At 37.7% G+C, this 20,453-nt stretch overlaps 1 protein-coding gene across 6 annotated transcripts in view; it reads right to left on the bottom strand.

The window, feature by feature from the left end:
* The window catches only part of LOC150079383 (5'-AMP-activated protein kinase subunit gamma-1-like), a 383,429-nt gene that overhangs the window by 191,476 nt on the left and 171,500 nt on the right, over nt 1-20,453 (bottom strand). For all 6 annotated transcript variants that reach the window (XM_090383409.1, XM_090383412.1, XM_090383411.1 and 3 more), the window contains one exon: nt 13,809-13,930. In XM_090383409.1, the coding sequence (XP_090239535.1) occupies nt 13,809-13,930 (122 nt within the window). The remainder of the gene's footprint in view (nt 1-13,808; nt 13,931-20,453) is intronic.

Here is a 20,453-nt window from a genome sequence, read left to right as displayed (position 1 = left end):
AAACGTTAAAAAAATAATTCCTCCCCAGCCCCTTTGATACCCCACAAATAAAACTTGATAGAACTAAAGATGTTAGTTAAAAAGGCACTGTAAATTCATAATAGACCCGCAAGAAATTAATATCCAGTATATCAACTTTTTCAAGTTTCATCAAATATCCTTTCGAATTCCTTCATTGAGATTTAAGAAAACAATGTGGTCATGAAGAAAAAGCTGCAGGGCATTTTTTCTCCCATATTGCAGAAAATCTCTAATAAATTCTTACTTTCTTTATCTGTAGGAAATAGATATAATTAGTTTTTTTTTTATAAATGAAGCTTTTAATTAGTTAGATTCAATCTTTAATTTTAATTTGAAGGAATCGTAATACATGTAGGAATATGGACTTTAGCAACTCAGTTTACGAAATAATGATTGTTGTTGATTAGGAGCATCGGCAATAAGGCCATATTGCTTTCCGTGTATATTGTCCGTAAAAGTGGTGTGTTCTGAGGTCGATTTTCTGTTTGCTGGACGAAAAACACGAGTTTCCAGGAGGAAAAATCCACGCTACCTTCGTCTGAGACCGACTAACTCAGCCACATTGAGAAATAAAAATTCCTCCAGTCATCGACGGGATTCGAACTCCGGTCTTTTCCACCCTCTTTTGGGGAGGACGGCGAGACTAAAAACTGTGCTACCCACGAGAGTATAGCGATTATCTAGCAAGCTTGCTATGAGTCGGAAACGTGAGTTGCAATTTGTACTGATAAGTAAGCTTGATCCCTCGAAGCAGTTTATGGTTCTGAAAAATAATTTCACGTTTTCCATTGGCAACTGTCAGTCGTCTGATAACTTTATTACTGCAATAAAGTGGTGGATGGTGGGAATAGGGTTTGGGTTATTCAGGGTGTTTCATAAAGGACGCAACCCTAAAATGGAGAAGGTATAATTACGGGCAGGCAAATGTTATGTCAAGTTTAAAGTGTAGGTGGTAGCACTGCACGCAAGGCTACCCGAGGTAAGCAATTGAATGACCGTGACATGCATTAGTCTCGGTCAGGTATCCAGTCCATTGTGTTGTGTCGAGCGTGTGTTTATTGTGGAGTTTTACTTCGCGTATAAATTTTATAAACATGTGCAAGACGAGTTTTCGGATGAGATTTCCTCGGTCGTTTGTCCCCAACATATCGCGTATAACTGCGAAATTTCGGGAGACTGGAGGACAAAAAGAGCCCAGGCCGGCCGTCAATGTTAACTGCGAACGTTCTGGATGAACGTTAAACCCGCTCACCAAGAAAATCGATTAGGAAGTTATCTTCTCAAACCGGACTGTCACCAACTACTGTTTTCAGGGCTACAAAGAAGTTAAAATTGCATGCTTACCGTATTCGCGTTGTTCAGGAACTGAAAGAACCTGACCATGAAAAACGTGTACGGTATTATCGTTGGTTTCGTTCTTTTGTTGATGAAAATGGAATTGAGGTGTTGGATCGTGTTTATTTTAGTGATGAAGCTTGGTTCCACTTAGGTGGTTATGTGAATAGTCAAAACAGCCGAATATAGACCAGTGAAAACCCACATACGTATCACGAACGATCATTGCATACCCTGAAAATTTGGGCTTGGTGTGCCATCTCGCGTTTTCGTGTCATAGGGCCTATATTTTTTGAAAAAAAAAAAAAAAAAAAAAAACTGTGGATGGAGCAGTTTATCGTATCATAATCCAACAGTTTATTGCATTGTTGGAGGTGAGTGAAGGAGAATGTTGGTTTCAACAAGATGGTGCGACTTGCCATACATCAAATGAAACGATGGACATGTACAGGAATTTTTCGGAGATCGCCTGATCTCAAAAAACTTGTGGTGCCCAAGATATCCAGATCTTACTCCTCCAAATTTTTTTCTGTGGGAACAATTAAAAGGTGAACTGTTTCACAATAATCCTCATACTCTTGACGAATTGAAGGCTAACATTGAAAAGAGATTGCAAACATACATTACGTAAGGTGGCTGCAAATGTTATGAAAAGGGTACCAGCCTGCATCCAGGCGAGTGGAAACCATTTCCAGCGCTTGCTGTAAAGGTTGTGTAATTTCTTTCCGTTGTAAAGGTAGAAGTATGTATAATTATTAAAATTTCTATAATACGGTTGCGTCCTTTATGAAACACCCTGTAGTATAATTATATGACGCTTACTGGTATTTCGCACATAGACTCGAATTACTGTTGAAAGCTATGGTTCAACAGTAATGCGTCTGTGGCAGCCTAATCGGCTGGATAAATGTCGACTGCCACTGGTTTGGAGAGAGAGGTCTAGGTTCGATAACAGAAGGAATTCTCTTCAGTTCAGGAAGTAAGGTTTTACCAATGAGTTATTCCCGGTTTTCCAGTCTGCACAACAAGCAAATTGGGTAGTGAAATCACCCTTCTACGGATAAAAGAGATTATACAGATATGACTGACAAGCTCCAATGCTGTTAAGATAATTTGTTTTTTGAATCTACATTTCGAGCCTCAAAGCACATTATCGAAAAGTAAGGCTGGTTAAGTAAGAAATATTTAAGGATACTGTACTTTTCAACGTGAAATATTTTAATTAGTTTATTGGTACGAAAAGGACAACTGGTCAATAAATAAAATTGGCTACGTTTCGGATTTCAATATCGCAATCTGTCTTCAGGCGCAGGTTTTTGGAGGAATTCCACGTAATGTCTTTCTCTAATTTATTTTTTTAAATAATATTTCGTGTTATCCTCTATCGAAGTACGTTCTGTATGTTTGAACAATTTCTCAAGATGGAAAATTGGATAGACAACAAAAATATTCTTAGATCTTTTGTAGCAGGTTTCACGTCAAGAAGTTAAACCATGTCTTCTGTGGACCCCTTGCCTCTTAAAAAAAAAAAAGAAACTGCTACCAATAAATAACGTTAAAATCACGTGGCGAAGTGTCAGTAAACACCGAGTACAGTAAAGAAAATTTTAACCCTCGAGGCACTTTATTTGAATCGAACGCATTTAAAATGTAACGCAGTGCGTCGTTACCTAACCTGTCTACTTTGAGCACGACATGTAAGTATATGCCATATTAATAGGATACGTGACTCTCCATTTTGGCAGCTAGCTGTTCATAGTTGGGCGTGTACAATTACGTCCAACTCTCAGGTAATCATCTAGATGGATGCTGTTAATCCTGAACGGCGCTCTGATTTAATAATCTTCATTGAACCAGAAGAAAGATTCACACAGATAACAGTTGATTCGAAGTAGAATCTGTTCTGCGAAGTTGGAAAATTAATTGGCCATCAAGTTTCAAAATTTCTTCTGTTTTTTTTTCCTTGAATCGTTTTTAGAGTTATTTTTAGTTCGTGATATTCGACTTTACTGTCAGATAACTTTTGCAGTTGACTGAAAAACGCTGATCAGGTCTATAAATCAAAATGGATTCAGATGAAAGGAAATTGGAGAAATCTTTCGTTGAATTGGTTTCTTCGGTTGAAGAGGGAGTAGTTCGGTTGCAGCCAGTTTTATTTATTGACCAATTGTCCTTTTCGTACCAATAAACTAATTAAAATATTTCACGTTGAAAAGTATCCTTAAATATTTCTTACTTAATAATAAAGCTAAATATTTATCGGTCCGATTTTAATGAAATTGGAGATGATCGATTATGTTTCCAAAAGACAAACAAAACTTCATAAAAATATGTTGACTTCAAGGTGAAAACAACAGCCATTAATGCATTTGAGAAAGCGCTTAAAAAGGAATGCTCTTTAATAATATCAGGATTCTGATTTTCTCAGAATTTTATTTACGAGAAATATAATAATAAAATAATAATTATTATATTTCTCCCTGATTGGGGGTTCCGCCCCGTGCGGGCACTGGCTGACTGTCCTACAGGCGTTCAGGATTGCGACTTTCTGGAGTTCCTTGTAGGTGTTCTCGGGGAGACCTAATGCTGCTAGGTTATGTAATAATAATAACGCATGACTCACGAATGGGAAGCGCTTCCCCGAGGCTAAAGGATTCATGTTCGCTATTCAAGACCAGGTAATTAGCACTAGGAACTACATCGCCAAGGATTCCACAGTGATAGATGACACATATCGACGATGCCACCCAGGCCCAGAAACAATCCAGCATCACCGCAGGATGATAACCTGGACGGAATACAATGTCAGACAACACTAGGTCGCCAGGAAAATACATCAGAATCTAGCGCAAAAATACCAGTTTGTCAAAGATAGTGTACGGTATTACAAGTACGAACATCAGGCCGTACTAGAGATCCCTACTAACAAACTATACTGGGACCCTGCCATAATAACGGACAAGACGATCCCACATAACAGACCAGACAATCCTCATTAACAAGGAAATGGTTACCTATCTGATAAATACAACGGTGTCCAACAGCGGCAACCTCCAGAAAACCTACGAGGAAAAGATCTGGAAGTACACAGAGCTAAGACAGGAAGTCAAAGAAATGTGTATATGGAACAAGTAATCACCATCCTAATCACTGTGTCAACCACCGGTATGGTGCCGAAGAGCCTCCATAAGAACCTAGCAGCAATGGGCCTCATAGAGAACACTTACATGGAGCTCCAGAAAGACGCGATCCTGAACACCTTTAGGACAGTAGGAGAGTTCCTCAACCAACAATAATGAGAGTAAATGGACACAACCAACCACCCCATGTAGTTGATACCAGTACCCGTCAAAGAGCGGAAAAAAATCCCATAAAGGAGAAAAAGTTTTTTTGATAGTCATTTGTGTGTATCTGTTTTTATGATTGTGATCGTCTTCTGCCCAGAATATGCTGAGTGCCGAAGGAAATAAAAGTATTAGAATCACTGTCTTTTACAGTGTTTCTTAAAGTGTGGTAGCGTTCAGGTACCGATCATTTAGGGTGGAAAAAAAACGATCCTTATTAAAAATACAATTGCACGACTATTATTACCTTGAAAGTCACGACATAAATGTGGAACTAGTTTCTAATCTTTGGTTTTCCCAAAAAAGAAAGAAAAATATATTGATAAAATTATGTTCTTCTGCTCCTCACAAAGTTATGTAATGTTAAATTCCATCACCTTCACAAGTTCTCTAGCTATAAAGTGCATAAACACGACTTATTGGCTATAAGATTAAAGAAAGAGTGAAATTTTTATATTTTTGGGCTGCTCAAAAAGTACTAAAAAAAAAAAAAAAAAAAACTTGGTACCCAGCTAAGTAAAGCTTGTGAAACACTGGTCTAGAAACCACGGCATGGTAGGACAATCCATTCGTTTTACAATCTACAAAAATCAACGGTTCAACACAATGTCATGAAAGCATTTTGACATCAGCACATTGTATCTGTATTTCACAGTTGGAACAATATAGTCTATATGGAAGTATTGTGATGATCGTTGTCATAAAAATTCTTCCATTAGATTGAAACGACGTAAACCACAATTCATCAATCAACGTCCATTTTTGCGAGCACAGCACCATTTTAATCGCTTCACTGGAGCACTGACTTTTGTGATCATGAGTTTGGGTACGGTGGATGGCTCCTGAAAATTGTCCTGTCAGTGTCATTAGTGGTCCCTTTCGACTTCTATTTCCGTATAATGTTCCACACAGTGGAAAATTCAGAGCTTTCAAAATCCGTCTAATAGAAGTTATACTAGTACATATAATGCGAAACGTGAACTGAGTGCATTATAAAAACAAATTTTCTGTTTATACTCCAGGGCGACCACATAAGGTAAGTGTAAGTGTAAGTGTGTGTTGTTGTCTTACGGCACCAGGGGTTTCCCCCATCTCCGCGTTGCTTTCATTGTGGTGAACCAGTTCACTGGGAAATGCCAGAGATTTAAAAGTGTGGGAATTGTTCATGTGTTGTGTTCTGTACCGTTGTTCATCTGGTCATTTAGCCGTTGGACCCCTGTTGAGGCCCAACGTTGTCCCACTTACGCCCCGTGGAGGCAGACCAGGAACCCAGTAGCTGTAGATTCACTCTGGCAGGTCCTGCCGCTTAATTTCCTGGGATTTCGGCGGCTAGGACCTTAAAAAAAAAAAAAAATAAATAAAATAAAAAAATAAAATAAAAATAAATAAAAAAAAATAATAAATAATAAAAATAAATATATAAGTAAATAAAAAATCTGCGCTGGGGTAATGTAAGGTATAAAGAATACAAGAACATGTTACCGTATTTACTAGTCACGCGGATTGCACCACGGTCATTCAAAGCACGTGTATAATTCCATCGCCATGAGAATAAACTCAACGTAATCGCTATATAGTCTATTTAAGAAGTTGAGGGATTAGTGAACTAGGGAATGAAAGGGTGAATGCAGATATTATATTTATATTACAGACCAAGATCGAAATTAGTTAAAATCAATCTAAAAACCAACGTGCCCTAATCACCCCATCCTCCTAAAATGGACTGCATCTGATGGTGACCTTGAGATCATTCTCGTGGTGGTACGACTATAGTTAAGCGCCCTTGCGTCTTACCACCAGACTACGGCACATATGCAGTTCAATTTACAGTACAGTATATCCATATGCTACTATAACGCCCTCTATATCACAAGCTACTGCTGTTGTCGGTTTTCAGGTGCATCAGCGACCTAGACCGTGTTACACCATCATGTATTGTCTGTACAAGTGTGTGTGTGTTCTAACCAATATGCATGTTTCGTAGGTTGAAAAACTCTGAATAACTCAAGGGGAACCCTACTCTCTTCGCCTGAAGTCTGCTAACTCCGTTCTATGAGCTCGAACCCAGATCGCTCCAAAAGAGAGACAAATGACAAAACTGCTATACTGTCACGGAAGACCATCATAAGCAAAGTCAATATTTGACACCATGTAATTATCCTATAGTGTTCCAATACTTCCTGTTTAACTTTTTGACCGAAGTTTGTGCCATACAGAAACAAGGACAGGCGCCTCCGTAGCCAGGTGGGAAGGAGCAGCAGTGCGTAGCACATGCTTCTTGATTAGACCGGGGTTTGAGCCTGTCACCACCAAATACGGAGGATGCGGAAAGGTCAGGGAATGACCACCGCATATTCCCGGAGCAATATGGCCTTAGTTGCTAATGCTCCTAAAAACCAAATAACAAACAAGCAAAGACAGAACCCGATATCGGATTTCAAAATTCTGAAATTTGCTTTGAGATAACGGTCAGTCATCAAATTTCACATTTTCTTGTAACAGTGAAAAATGCTATTTAGTCTTTTCATAAAAAAATACTGAAGTTTCTCAATACCAATAAACAGGACACGTAAAAGAAGCAAATTAATACAATTAAAATCCTACAAATTTCAGAAATTAGATTTATTGAATCTGGGTAACAGGCTGAGATGGGGTTGCGAGCGTTGTATTCCAGGATTTTCACCAAACAAAACCGGCAAACCAGCTGAACCCACTATTACAGACTTCTATTAAGGAGTATATAGCTGTTTATTTAATAATAAATGAGTTAAAACGTGGGTCGATGAAGACATTACATGATAAAATGTGACCATTGACTCCAATGGAAGTCAATTTTCCCTTATTAGCAGCGCATCAGCCAAAGAGGTTCTACAATAACTTGATGCCGTTAGTTGTCCAGAGCTTAAAATGAGATCAGATGATGACAAAAAATAATAAAAGTTCGCTTCTCTCCTTCAGAATCCATTATTTTCTTTTCCAAATGTATACCGGCCTTTGAATTGCTAGGCCGAAGCTGAAAGCCATTCAATGGGAAAAAAATCAGCTGATTTCGCAGAGGTTTATCTAAAGTCGTGCCGAAGTAGTCAAATAAATGCAACCTTTTATTATTATATATTATTTTCGAAACAGATGTTCTTGTTTATTGAGCTGAAATAGTCCAAGCTCGGTGCATCGCACCGGGTGGTCGGCTGTTGAAATAGTTGTCTAAGGGAGAATACACAGCACAAACATGCAACAGGATACAGAGATTAAACTCAACCAGTTTAGTTAATAATTTAACTGAATTTCTTGAAAATTTTAAAATGTATTTGTTAAACTTTTCCAAAAAAAATATGTTATCCATTGTAGAGTAAAGTATCTATATTTAAAAAAATAATGCAGTAATTTCGGTTGTTATACAAGAAATGTCATGGTCTTTGCAGCGACATTAGAACCATTCCGAACATATAAAAGATTTCCTAACGTATGCGGATGACATTAAATCGCTTCTGAAGATCTGAATACAATAACTGACATCAATATCGAACAAGCACCACCATAATTCACAATCTAGAGAACTACTTGTGTCACTGTACTTTAAATAAATCAAAGTAAAACAGCCGAAATGATAACAAAGTCAATGTTACCATAGTGAAGAAAGTACACTCTCGTACAGACTTTGGATTCCTTAACACTGAAGGAATGACGTTCGTATACGAATTTTACATCACGAAATCAAAAATCTATTTTGAAAGTACAAGGCAGGACCTTGCTGGAAAACGTAATCCATAAATGTTATACAATATATCCCGAAGTGTGGAAAACCAATAGTGTTTTATGCCTCAACAATGTGGTCTTCTTCAACCCCCCCTCACCTCAGACGGGACCTGGAATACTGGCTTCTCGGATGATTGATTATGACTTGCAGGAAAGCCCTTTAACATCTCAAGAACCATCCTACACTCCAATTTAAACGCCACCATTTTAATCATTTCTAGAACATCCTCACTGGTTATTTAGGCACCGGAGCTTAAATAAATTTTCTGTCTATACTCCGGGACAATCCCATAAGCTCACTCAAAGTGTGTGCACTTTGAGTGAGCTTATGGGATTGTCCTTTGTGCACTTTGTGCAGTATACTTTAGAGTTCACCGTCGTTCGAACTCACGTGACTTCTATAAATGGTAATTTTTTTTATTTACTATCTTGTAAACTCCTATAACCTTATATTTTTTTTTTGTTATTTGGTTTTTAGGAGCATTAGCAACTAAGGCCATATTGCTCCAGGAATATTCGGTGGTCATTCCCTGACCTTTCCGCATCCTTCGTATTTGGTGGTGACGGGCTCGAACCCCGGTCTAATCAAGAGGCGTGTGCTACGCACTGCAGCTCCTTCACACCTGGCTACGGAGGCGCCTATATAACCTTATGTGGCCATTCTGGAGTACAAACAGAAATGTCTGAATCACCGAGTCGTCCGTGACAGGATAGTGGTTTTGCCACTTGTCTCCCGTTTGAAGAGGTCTGGGTTCCAGTCCCGTCAGAGACTAGAAGAATTATTAAAGACCTCTTCAGTTGAAGCTGTAGTTAGCTATCTCAGGCGGAGGGAGTAGTCCCTCTTTCCCGGTGAGTTATCCTGAATTTTTCATAACATGCACATAGGACTGTGAACCACACACTTATATAGATATGGTATGGCCTTAGATGCTAATACATTCCAAAAATAATAAAGTAACAGTAGCAGACCAATCAATTGATTCGGCGAATATGCATAATAGCTTATAAAATCTGCATCAAAGTAACTGACTGAAAAGTCAAATGTATTGTTACAGAAAATGTAGTTGGCTGAAGTGTTCTGTCAGTTTTAAAGCTTCGGGTTTGTTTCTCGGACAAATTAGCCCTTGCCTTAAAAAAAAGGAAGCTCAATTGCTAATCAGTAAGTTAGGAGTTCCTTGACGCATCGATTATTCTGCTCGAAATTCACCCGATTCTGATGCGATTTTTAACATCAGCAATTGAGTGCTCACGAGCCGATTTGCATGCTGTGAGAGCTGAAAAGCCCAGAATAACTCGCAGAAAAAATTCCCTTCATCTGAAGTCACTAATTACGCCTTCGATTGGATTGGAGATTTAAGGATTCTTGCAGCTTCTCTTCGGATCCATGCCTCTCCAAAGAGAGACAAGTGACAAAACCAACGTTTATGGAGGATGGGAAGTTATTAAAATCTTTCAAATAGATGTAGTAAATTCATTCTGATTTAGTGATGCTTTATGATAGAAATACATTTCGCTAATTCTATTGCTTAGTGGATTGAGTCTTGCTTATACTGTACAGTATAAATAATATTTTTAGAACCATTATGCTGTATTCTTAAAACTGGTTGACGTGTTAAGCTTATGCATTTCTGTTCGAATCGTGCTTGGATCGAATAGAACAGAGCTATTCAGTAATTTAGATTTAAAAATAGTTTTAGTAGGGCGTTGTGCTAATCACTTATTTCTAATCCAAGCACTGGAGATACGTGTTCACTAATGAACTCTCGGAAACCCTCCGCTAAGCTTAAACTTTGAAAACTACTGTCACACAAACTTTAAAAGAGCTCTCACAAAGTTTACACACACCCGTTAATGGGCAAAGTAAAACTTAAAAACTAATATTTTAGACAAGCACAAAAAAAAAAAAAAAAAAAAAACTGCAAAATAAGAACATTAGCGTCCTAGTTTAAAAAAAGAAAGAAAGGCTGAACACACGGGCAGTAGTCAACATATGTAAATAAAGGCATTTACACACGCAAATTTTTAACACGAGATATGGCAGAAAAGTCTAATTTATAATCAAGTTCGTATTTCATCAAGTAAGTTTGGGTTCAACGGGGTTTATTGAAAGTTCCAGCAACTGTTTTTCAAACTAATTCATTTGCAATTATATTCAATCCAATTATCTAAGCTTTTAGCAAGCGACAGTTATTTCGAACAAAAGCAAACAAACAATTCACCCACGCAACATGGAGTTCAATTTTAAAAATGAACGAAACAAAGATTTATTGCGACCGACTATCCACTAAATAAAAAAGTACCGATACAAAACGAACTATAAGATTCATGTCTATCAACAAGGGATTGTTTATCCAACTGAAACAAGAAAACCTCTTTATGTAAATAGACTATGGGTACTATTCTTACCTTCATTATAGCTTTTTGGGAATCGGATCTTTCCCTTCGTTTATCACCTGCTGGTTCTTCCATTACGTCCTTCTTCTTAATGGAAGTCTTCGACAATTTTCCTTTTAACGAACTAAATAATTGCTTCCCTTTATTCGGACTCCTGGACTCATGGGAGCGTTTCAGTTCTAGGTCATCGGGACTGTCCCTTCCCTTTCTATCACGCCTGTGTATAAAACTACTTGGCCTGGACTCCATCCTGTTTCCACGCATCGTGGCGAAGCTGGTGCTCATTGAACAGGTCGACTAGACTAATGGTAACATTCCGCTGAAATTTGACGTCACGTGCTTTCTACTATTGAAAAGTTGATTGTCCTCCCACCCCACCAGTGGTTTCATTCGAGAGGTGTAGTGAATAATTGAGCAACATAAAGTGACTAATACTGAAATATATAAGTTATTTTACGCTAAATGCAGAAATTGCAATTCAGAATTTCGTATTTGGAGGACTGAATCAACAGGAAGTGAAGATTATACGGAAGTAACCACAACCAATGATCGTTGAAACGTTGCATAACATTTCATCGTAAATGCAAACTACATTCGATATTTTAAAATTCCTGAGGAGATTTGTGGATGATTTTAACTTTTCAATGTTTCAGAGGAACCAAAAAGTGAAAACCGGTAGTTACAAAAAATTTAACAAAGATACTCGATTTATATGTCCTGAATGATACACGGGCGCAGTTTGCGTCAGACGGAATTTATTCATATTTAAGTTTCTAAGTTTCAAACGTAAGCCCGAAATTCATGAAATATCCAAAGGTACTTTTTAAAAATATATATCGATTAATATAATGATGCAGACATTGCACCTGAGAGGAACTTGACGTTAAGGTCGTCTTATGAGAGGTGGAAATACCCAGAATATTGTTAACTCTATCGAATCTTGTGCAAAATCCCTCAATAAAATATATACGTGGCATTTTAAAATGAGTGAGCCGACACTAAAATCTTCATAGGAGTTTCAGCATTTGTATTCTCAATACAGTAACCACTTACTTCAAAGGGGAAATAAAATATATCTTTTTGGGGTAATCTGTTTTTTTCTTTGTTATAAAACAGGAGTCTCAAATTTATCATAGTACTGTACCTAGGTTCAAAATAACACAGTATTTACTGGTCTATATACAACAATTATTCAAATTAAGAAAAATCATTTACATATACAAGGTTACCTCATATAATCGTGAAGAAAGGTTTTCCATAATTATTTGCACAATGAAGTTAGAGGGTGAGTGGGAAAGTCTCGTGTTTGCTACATAAAGTAAATTAAACCAGCAAACACATTCTTAGGGGGAATTTTTTATTGAAAATTATGTAAATTGGCAACTTCCTAAACTAAAATCTTTCTTCCAATCTTATCGCCCACTAACCGAGATAAACAAAAATAAATAAAGCATCTGATATTCGTATTTCTGCCAGTTCTTGTGATGAGTTGTTAAGACAGAGCACATTGGGCAGTCACAATGATGCAAATACGATTTGGGAAGTGTCAATAATGGAGGTTGGATAAGGTAAAAAGGGGAAATATTCACCTTGGAAGCAGAACCTAATAACAATACCGTTTGCAAGTTGTGTTTGATGTTGCGCAGGATGGAATGTCTGATGAGAGACATCCTACTCCCTTCATCTGGGATAGGCCAACTGCAATCCCATTGAAGAAAAAAAGCCTTTTAAATTTTCTCCGAACTCTGACCTCTTCGAGCTAAAGGTCACAGTGAGCATAAAATTCGGCTATCAATGAAATAACCAAAAACCTTAGCTGTAAGCAGGAGTTAGTGTAGGGTGCAATACCTAAAGAAATTTAAATCGGAAGACCCAAGACAAGAAGTTGCTGGGCGTCTTCCTGTCCAGACTGCTGTCTAGATTTGAAGTTTACAACAGGTAAATGGCGGACAATGCTTTCATTCTCTACGTACCCTTTCCACTTGATGTTAATACTCAGAGTTCATTAAAAGGCGTTTCAAAAATGGAGGTTCCTCCCCCAACCACTCGAAAAGTCATTTCTAAAAGCCGCTGCTGTCTTTTATATCTCTTATAATTTCTAGCTGGTGGCATTTTTACTTAAACGTAATAGACAAAGAAGAACTTTTAATAACTTTTCCCTTTGGTTAGTCTGCTGGCTTCCGTGGATTGTACGGCACTCGATAATCTCTGCAAATAAACGCATTTTCCAGGAAGATAAGCGCCAAATTGTACAATCACACGCGATATATTGTCTGAGTTCCTCGCTGGGAACTAGCCAGTTTAAGTTTCTCCTGAAACTCTTTAGAAAAATAAACTGAACACAGTATTTCTCGTGCGATTTGTGAATAAAGAAAAACTCACCAAAATATAATTTATGAAGATTTATGCTTAAGGTAGTAAAAAATGGCAAGAAAAATAAATAATTAGATTACTTTACTGGATTTGAATTCAAAAATATTCATCTTACTTCCCTCCCCCGTGTTTGATTACTCTTGGATAGTACAATAAGTTCAACCGAGAGCAGCCTAAATCTCTCCATGAAGACTTTAACTTCCGATTCCAAAAGACCACTATTCTAAAGTTTAAGCAGTCACGTGACTACGTTTAGAATAGAGGTAAGGCTTAACACAAGAAGCACGAAGCAGAAACAAAAATATGTTTGCTAATGTTTCAGCGTCAAATTGCAAACTGTTGATGGAGTGTCTTGCCTCCACCGTGAACTTTGACTAATGATAGAGGGCGTGGCAAAACAAAAACAGATGATACGTTAGGTCCAAAGGGCTGGTTGGCGACTACAAACATCAAGAAGACGTTTTGAATTACCATTGACCTCTGACTTCGGCTGCTAGCGGATAAAATAATCTAAAGCAAACAATATACCTGTTCTATATGTAATGGTGACTTAAGTACATATTTGTTTTTACTGGTCATACTCACCCCTTGTAACTCCCGATGAATGAGTGCGGTGTGGTGTTCCAGACACCCATCGAGTGAGCGATGGAAGGCGGAAGTCCCCCTTCGCCGTTCTGGATCGACAGAGTGTCGCCTGAGCAAGGCACCTGAGTAGGAATAGAAAAATGGAGTTAAAAGAGGGAAAATTGTTTACTGGCTCAAGGTGACTTCTCCATCTATCATTTAAAAACAGCTGTCAGTATAGACAGTGGTCGAGGGTATGCTAGGAAAGATCCGAGGATCATTACACAGCAAAACACATATGCCTGGTAGTTAAAGAATAACAAGGTAGAGTGAGTTGTCACGGCAACTCATCACGTTATCTGAGAAACTTTCAAAAGTTAAAGGCTGATTATTACATAAACGTTTTCTAGATAGATTTTATCGTATGTTATTTTAAGCATTTTTTCACATTCCAGTTTAATTAATAAATCCTGTAGCAATTGATGTAGTCTTATTAATTCAGTGTTTATTTGATAGACTAAATTGAACTAAAATATTACTTCTTTACTTGTATTTTTCACCCATGCTACTTAATTTGTTTATTTTCTACGATGAAGAGATTTTTTTTTTTTTTTTTTTTTGTGTGTGAAAACATCTAAACACCACGTGTTTAGATGAAACTGGTACACGAACGAGAAATGTAATGTGAAATTAAAGCGAAAGCATACGGGACCACGGTGGCCTTGTGGCAACGTTGCCGGCTTGCTGAATAGCTGATCGAGGTTCGATTCCAGCTGATACCCTTATGGGAATTTTCCCAGGGGCATTCAGCATTGAGTTTGGCGGTCTCAAACCGTGGTCGTGAGGTTTTTCACCGGGATTGACTCCGGTTTTCCCCTCACAACAGACAAACCGCCCTTCGCGACGAGGGGTACAAGAAAAATTGATAGGGCTAGGGTCGCGTGTAGACTGAACTTCGCAGCGTTTTCGCTGCGAACTTTACTCTTGAGGGAAGGGGGTTAGTGGGGCAGCCGCGCCACCATCATGCCATGCATTGCATTGAATGCACTAAGGCCGTGGATTTCAGCTGCAGCTAAAATCCATTGATTAAAGTGTGAATAATTATGTAGTTTAGCAGGTGCAAATACAATTGAAGAGTTTCTCTAGCCTCTTATTATTTTTTTCGGAACAAGGGCACGATTTGCACATGCAAACGTGTAAATTGTTAATCAGAAAAAAAATGGCTTATCAACTTTGATAACAGTTTGTTTAACAGTTGTCATCATGTGGCTCCATCTATGAAGTGAATGTTGAACTATTCTCGATTGTAGTAGAAAACTGGCCCGTTCCGTAAAATAAAACTTCTGTATTCGAAATTTACCATCTTCCTGCACATCTAGGAAGAAATATCTTCAATTTGAGACCACTTTCAGCCCGATCGGTTAGGCATATCGTTCACAGTAACCGTCTCAAGATTACAAAGAAAAGGTAATTAATGTGCACAGAACAGAGCACTTCAAGCACGTTAGCACACATTAATAATTTACAGCAAAAAGCACTATTTTTGCGCGAACAGAGAAAATTTCGTTTCTGCCATGTCAGCAAGCATAATATCCAGTGCTTCAGCTTTTGGATAGCCCATGTGATATATATTCGAAAAAATAAATAAATAATAATAGTTACTGGAATTCTATTCGTGTGATTTTAATGAAACATAGGAAGGTTCCACAAATCTTTCTTACAGAGCGAAATATAAAATCCATCCACTGGGAAGAGTCTTTACATACAGATGGACGGGCAAATAAATAATAATTGTAGCATTTCTATTAGCCAGATTTTAATGATATTTGGAACGCTCAAAAAATCTTAGTAAAAGGTCCAAATATAAATTTCATGAAAGCTCAAAAATCGTTTGCTTTTTACTGAAAGTAACCACCACCTGATTGAATGCACTTACTACACTTTTCTAAATGAAATGAGTCGGCTAAGGTGTCCAAAGAGATGATGTTCAGTTGGGTGGTTACATTTTTATGTCTTCAACATCCTGAATTTCTTTCCTTTGACGACAGTTTTGAAAGAGGAAGAAGTCCACTGGTACTAGATCGGGAGAGTAGGGTGGACGGTTGATCTGTACAATGTCATGTTTCGTCAGATTTTTCTTCACAACAGGTGCGGAATGGGCGGGGATATTGTCGTGCAACAAGAACCAGCTGCCCAATACAGTCGATGGAATTAGGATTGTCTTGACAAGTCTGGATGAAATTTTTGCATGATGACACGCTTTGTTGCTTTTGTCGTCCATGAAGTTGTGTGGCATAAATTTTGCACAGACATTCCTTTTCCCTAAATCTTCAAGTCGAATTTGATGAATTGTCTCCTTATTCATAGCCAACTCATCAGCTATCATTCTGAGGGTTAAACGACAATTTCTTTTCACAATTTTCCGAACTTTTGTGTAATTCTGTCCTTATTTCGAAAGGTTGACGGACCCCCATTTCTTGGGTCATCGCGTACGTCCAAAGACGAATGTTCGCCAATTAACATTTCATACGTTTCTATTGCAGATTTTCTCAGTTTAAAGCAAAATTTGATATTCGTTCGTTGCTTAATTTCAAAATCGTGACACGAAAAGTTAATGCTACTAACGAAACTGGTTGTTACTTGCAACCCGTCAACCTAGTGGACAGTCTCTGTACCACAATCTGTTAGAGGGAATTTAAACTACAACATACCACTTCCGTTTATTTTCAAACTAAAAGTACTGCAGGGATGATTAGGTTGGCAAAGGTTGAGAAATGATCTTTACTTCTTCTCAGAAACAGTTTTGGCGAAATATTCTCCAAGAGAATTCTAGTTTTAACATAATTCAAATATAATTACGGTGACCATCAATCATCTACAGAAAAAACAGATCACGAATTTGTCTTCTGCAAAAATAATGATAATAATAAAATTCTTTATTCACATAATGATGATTCAAAATTCGTACAACCCGAATATCAGTAATTAAAATGCGTTAATTCTTTTACTATCAGATTATGTAATTAAAACAACTATGGTAGTAACTGTAATGAAATGATAAATGTTGTAAACATCCACCATCTTTGCATTATATTTTATGGTTCAAACATTTGTAAAGCAAATGTTTGAATCATAAAATAAACTAGTTAAACATTTTTTATGGGGAGCAATGGTGTTCCCCAGGAACACCTTCTGCGTTCTCGGCTATCCTGGACCAGCTGGACAAAAGGTCGTCCCGAAATTCGGCAACGGAGCGAGGCACTAGCGTAGACTGAGGAATGCTGCATCCCAGAAATGTTTCACTGAACGTGTGTAATTAATATAATAAGCAAATAGTAATAATTCATGATATATACTTTTAGTAAATTGATAACAAATAGCAGAGCTCATTAAAGCGAACCGAGAACATTTCTGTCCTGCGCATTCCTCCAATCAGCGATTAATAATGGCTGGATTTCTTTTCTTCCAATTTTAATGAAATTTGTGATGATCTAACAAATCTTTCTAAAAGAGCTAAATATAGAATTTCATAAAAATCCGTCCACTGAGAGTCGAGTTATTACATGTGGTCGGACATACAGACAGAATCGGATTTTTTTTTTTTTTTTTTAAATTATCACCTGCTTTCCCCTAGTAATGCATTAATGACTGATTTTTCGCTTTTATTATTTCAATAACAACAACTAAACTGTCGTTACTATAGAAATGGCTAAGAACGTGCGCACAGTGACCAAAGTACAAGTGAAGACCTGAAAGTAAGTCAAAAATATTAGATTCCCTTATGAAAAGGGTCACTGATTTCTATCGGATAGCCAAGGGATTCTGCAAACTTCTTCGAGCTTACATCGAGTAGCGGGTATTCAGAATGAGATGTGTCTATACTCATAGTGAACGCAATTAATCTCTTAGCCTTCTTCCTCTCATTCAGAGAGAAAGAAGGTTCATCAGAGATGAACCTGTCTACAAGTCGAGCTTCTTGAGTTTGAGATTAAAGCATCCTTTGTTGCCGATAAAATAACCTTTTATTTTCTACGAAGAATTCAACAGCTTTTGCAAAGGAACCTTCGCCTGGAAGGTTGAATGAAGTTAAAAGAATGACCAGGAAACCACGAAAGACAGATAGGAGTCTTAGCAGCGACGACCCATCTTAAGGAATGATAAACTCTTGTGAGGTTAGCATTTTCATCGGATTTAGCGCTTCGCAGTTAGTTTCTCTGGTGTGCGACGAGGGAATCTTGGTGATAGGGATCTTTGCTGACGTGTTCTAAGCCTGCTGCGTCAGCCAAAACACGAGCCCAATGAAGAAGATATAGGAGTGCAACAAAAACAGCCCTCACTCGGAAACGCGTCTAGAAGTTCCGATTTAAGGCTGAAGCCACAAAAACTATGGTGTTCATTCCTGGAGATAGGATGCTGTGTGGTTTCTAAGTACACGTGTGTGTCTGTAAATATAGGTCGATGATGTCATCAGAATTAAAAACACAACTTCATTCTTATGTTCAAAATGTAATCGAATGAGTAATACTTGTTAAAAGTATTACTCATTTGATTTTTTTACTCATCGTACGTGTACTCTCAGCACAAGCTTTGAGTCAGATCTGTTTTTTGCCTTTAAGCCAGCGGGCGGTTAATTGCTGGAACAAACTTCCATCTGTCGTTGTGGAATTTGATAGCTTCAAGGAGGAAAGGAATAAATAAATAAATAAAAGGAAGGAATAAATTCAAGGAGGAACTGGACAAACTCATAGAGGGAATGATTGCGTGATTTTTTTTATTTTAGCTGATGCTACGTAAGCTCATACGCTTGCTTTCTTGCATCACATGCCTCTATTGCTATTACTATATGGGTAGCCCATGTAATATGTGGGGAAAAAAAAAAAGAATTAAAATATGCCGGATTTCTATTGGTCCAAATATAATGAAATTTGGGAAGGCTCAACAAATGGGTCTAAAAGAGCGAAATATACAATTTAATGATAATCCATCTAATGGAGTCAAGTTATTACATGCAGACGGACAGACGGATAAAGAAATAATAATTGTCGGATTTCTATTGGTTTGATTTTAACAAAATTTGAGATGGCTCGACAAATCTTTTTATAAGGCCCAAATATAAAACTGCACGAAAATCAACACAACAGGAGTCGAGTTATTACATCGGGACCAACATGGTGAAGACAATAAGCAACGCTCCTAAGATTACAAAACAGAGTCCAAATGTAGATGCGAAATGATCTTGTTATTAGCAGCGAGAAAGTTGCCGATTTTGATACGCTTTAAAAGGGGTAGCTAGAAGTTTAGAAAACCCAGTATAAAGCAAAAGGCGTCATCGAGGGACTGGGAGTGAAACCCCATCTCCTCATGATCACTAGCTAGATCAGATGAGTTTATAAATAAGCATTTTAACGATGAATACAATCATTAACCGTATTTAGTAGTCACGTGAATTCGAACCACTGAGAACCAAATGTGTATACTACTTAAAATTTTCGTGGTCTGTACGCTACCTTCTCTTCTGGTAGCGTGGCATATAGACCACGTAATCATGGGCTGTAGTTAACAACGGGAGTCGTACGCACCGAAAATTAAATGACGTGGTGAGTGACGTAGGAAAGTTAATGGAATTTAAATTTTTTTAAAAAAATCGAAAAGTGCACAACAATCTCTGATAGAAAGAAATGAGGCGTTCACAAAAGAAATCCAATACAAGAGTTCACCTATTGGGTTGGCTAACGCTTATTGTCTTTCAAAGTCGAAGCAATGTTAGCGAAGAATAATCTATATCCATCCAAGGTCACCTCGTGAGACAACATCCGTATGATTGTTATCGGGGGAAGGGAGTTAATGCCGGGTATTCGTTTCGGGCCTAATTAATAAATATTAAGTGTAGTCAACCGAATTAACTCTCTAATTACTTTCGAATTTCTTTTCAAAGATAGCAAACAAACACGCCGGAAATAGCAATGAGGTAAGTTCCTCGTGGATTCATCCAACTGTGGTATCTACAACAGCTACCCGGATCAAAATGCTATTTAATGTGGGTAATGGAGGCCTTGTTGCTTCCGGAATGAATTCGTCAAGGGATTAGACGTTTCCTTACCCTCCGCTCCATCTTAATAGATGAGGAAGGAAGACATTTCCTTATGGATCGGTTGCTTAGGAACCAGCAAAGGATCAAAATATCTCTAGAGAACCTGAAAAAAAAACTGAAGCCATAGTAATGGTAAAATGAATTATGTAAGAGGCTATAAAAGTAGCAAAATGAATTATAGAAGGCGCTGTTGCTTCAAGCTCGTATCACCTTCGGAACTTATAACTATAAGAAAATTATTACTATAGACTAAACAGTTAACAAATACGGATTACGAACACCGGAAATGACGTACTTGATTAATCTCACTTCCGATTAAGTCACATCTATCCAAATGGAAGTTGGAATACATTTTTTTGAAACACTGATTTCTGCGCATTCAAAGATTTTCGTGTATTAGAAATTCGTTATCCACAGTTTAGTTTCGTATTCGGCAACAATTGAATTGGCTAGATATCACGCCAAACGAACATCGCGAAGAACGCGTGCATGTTTATTTCAACAATGTAATTCCCTGGTAATCATTCACTGTCAAAGAAAAAGGGTAATGGAAGACGACGACGCCAACAATTACA

Source organism: Mastigoproctus giganteus, chromosome 10 (genome assembly GCF_048544385.1).
Source record: "Mastigoproctus giganteus isolate SK-2022 chromosome 10, ASM4854438v1, whole genome shotgun sequence".
Classification (NCBI taxonomy): Eukaryota; Metazoa; Arthropoda; class Arachnida; order Uropygi; family Thelyphonidae; genus Mastigoproctus; species Mastigoproctus giganteus.
This window is presented reverse-complemented; position numbering and strand designations above follow the sequence as displayed.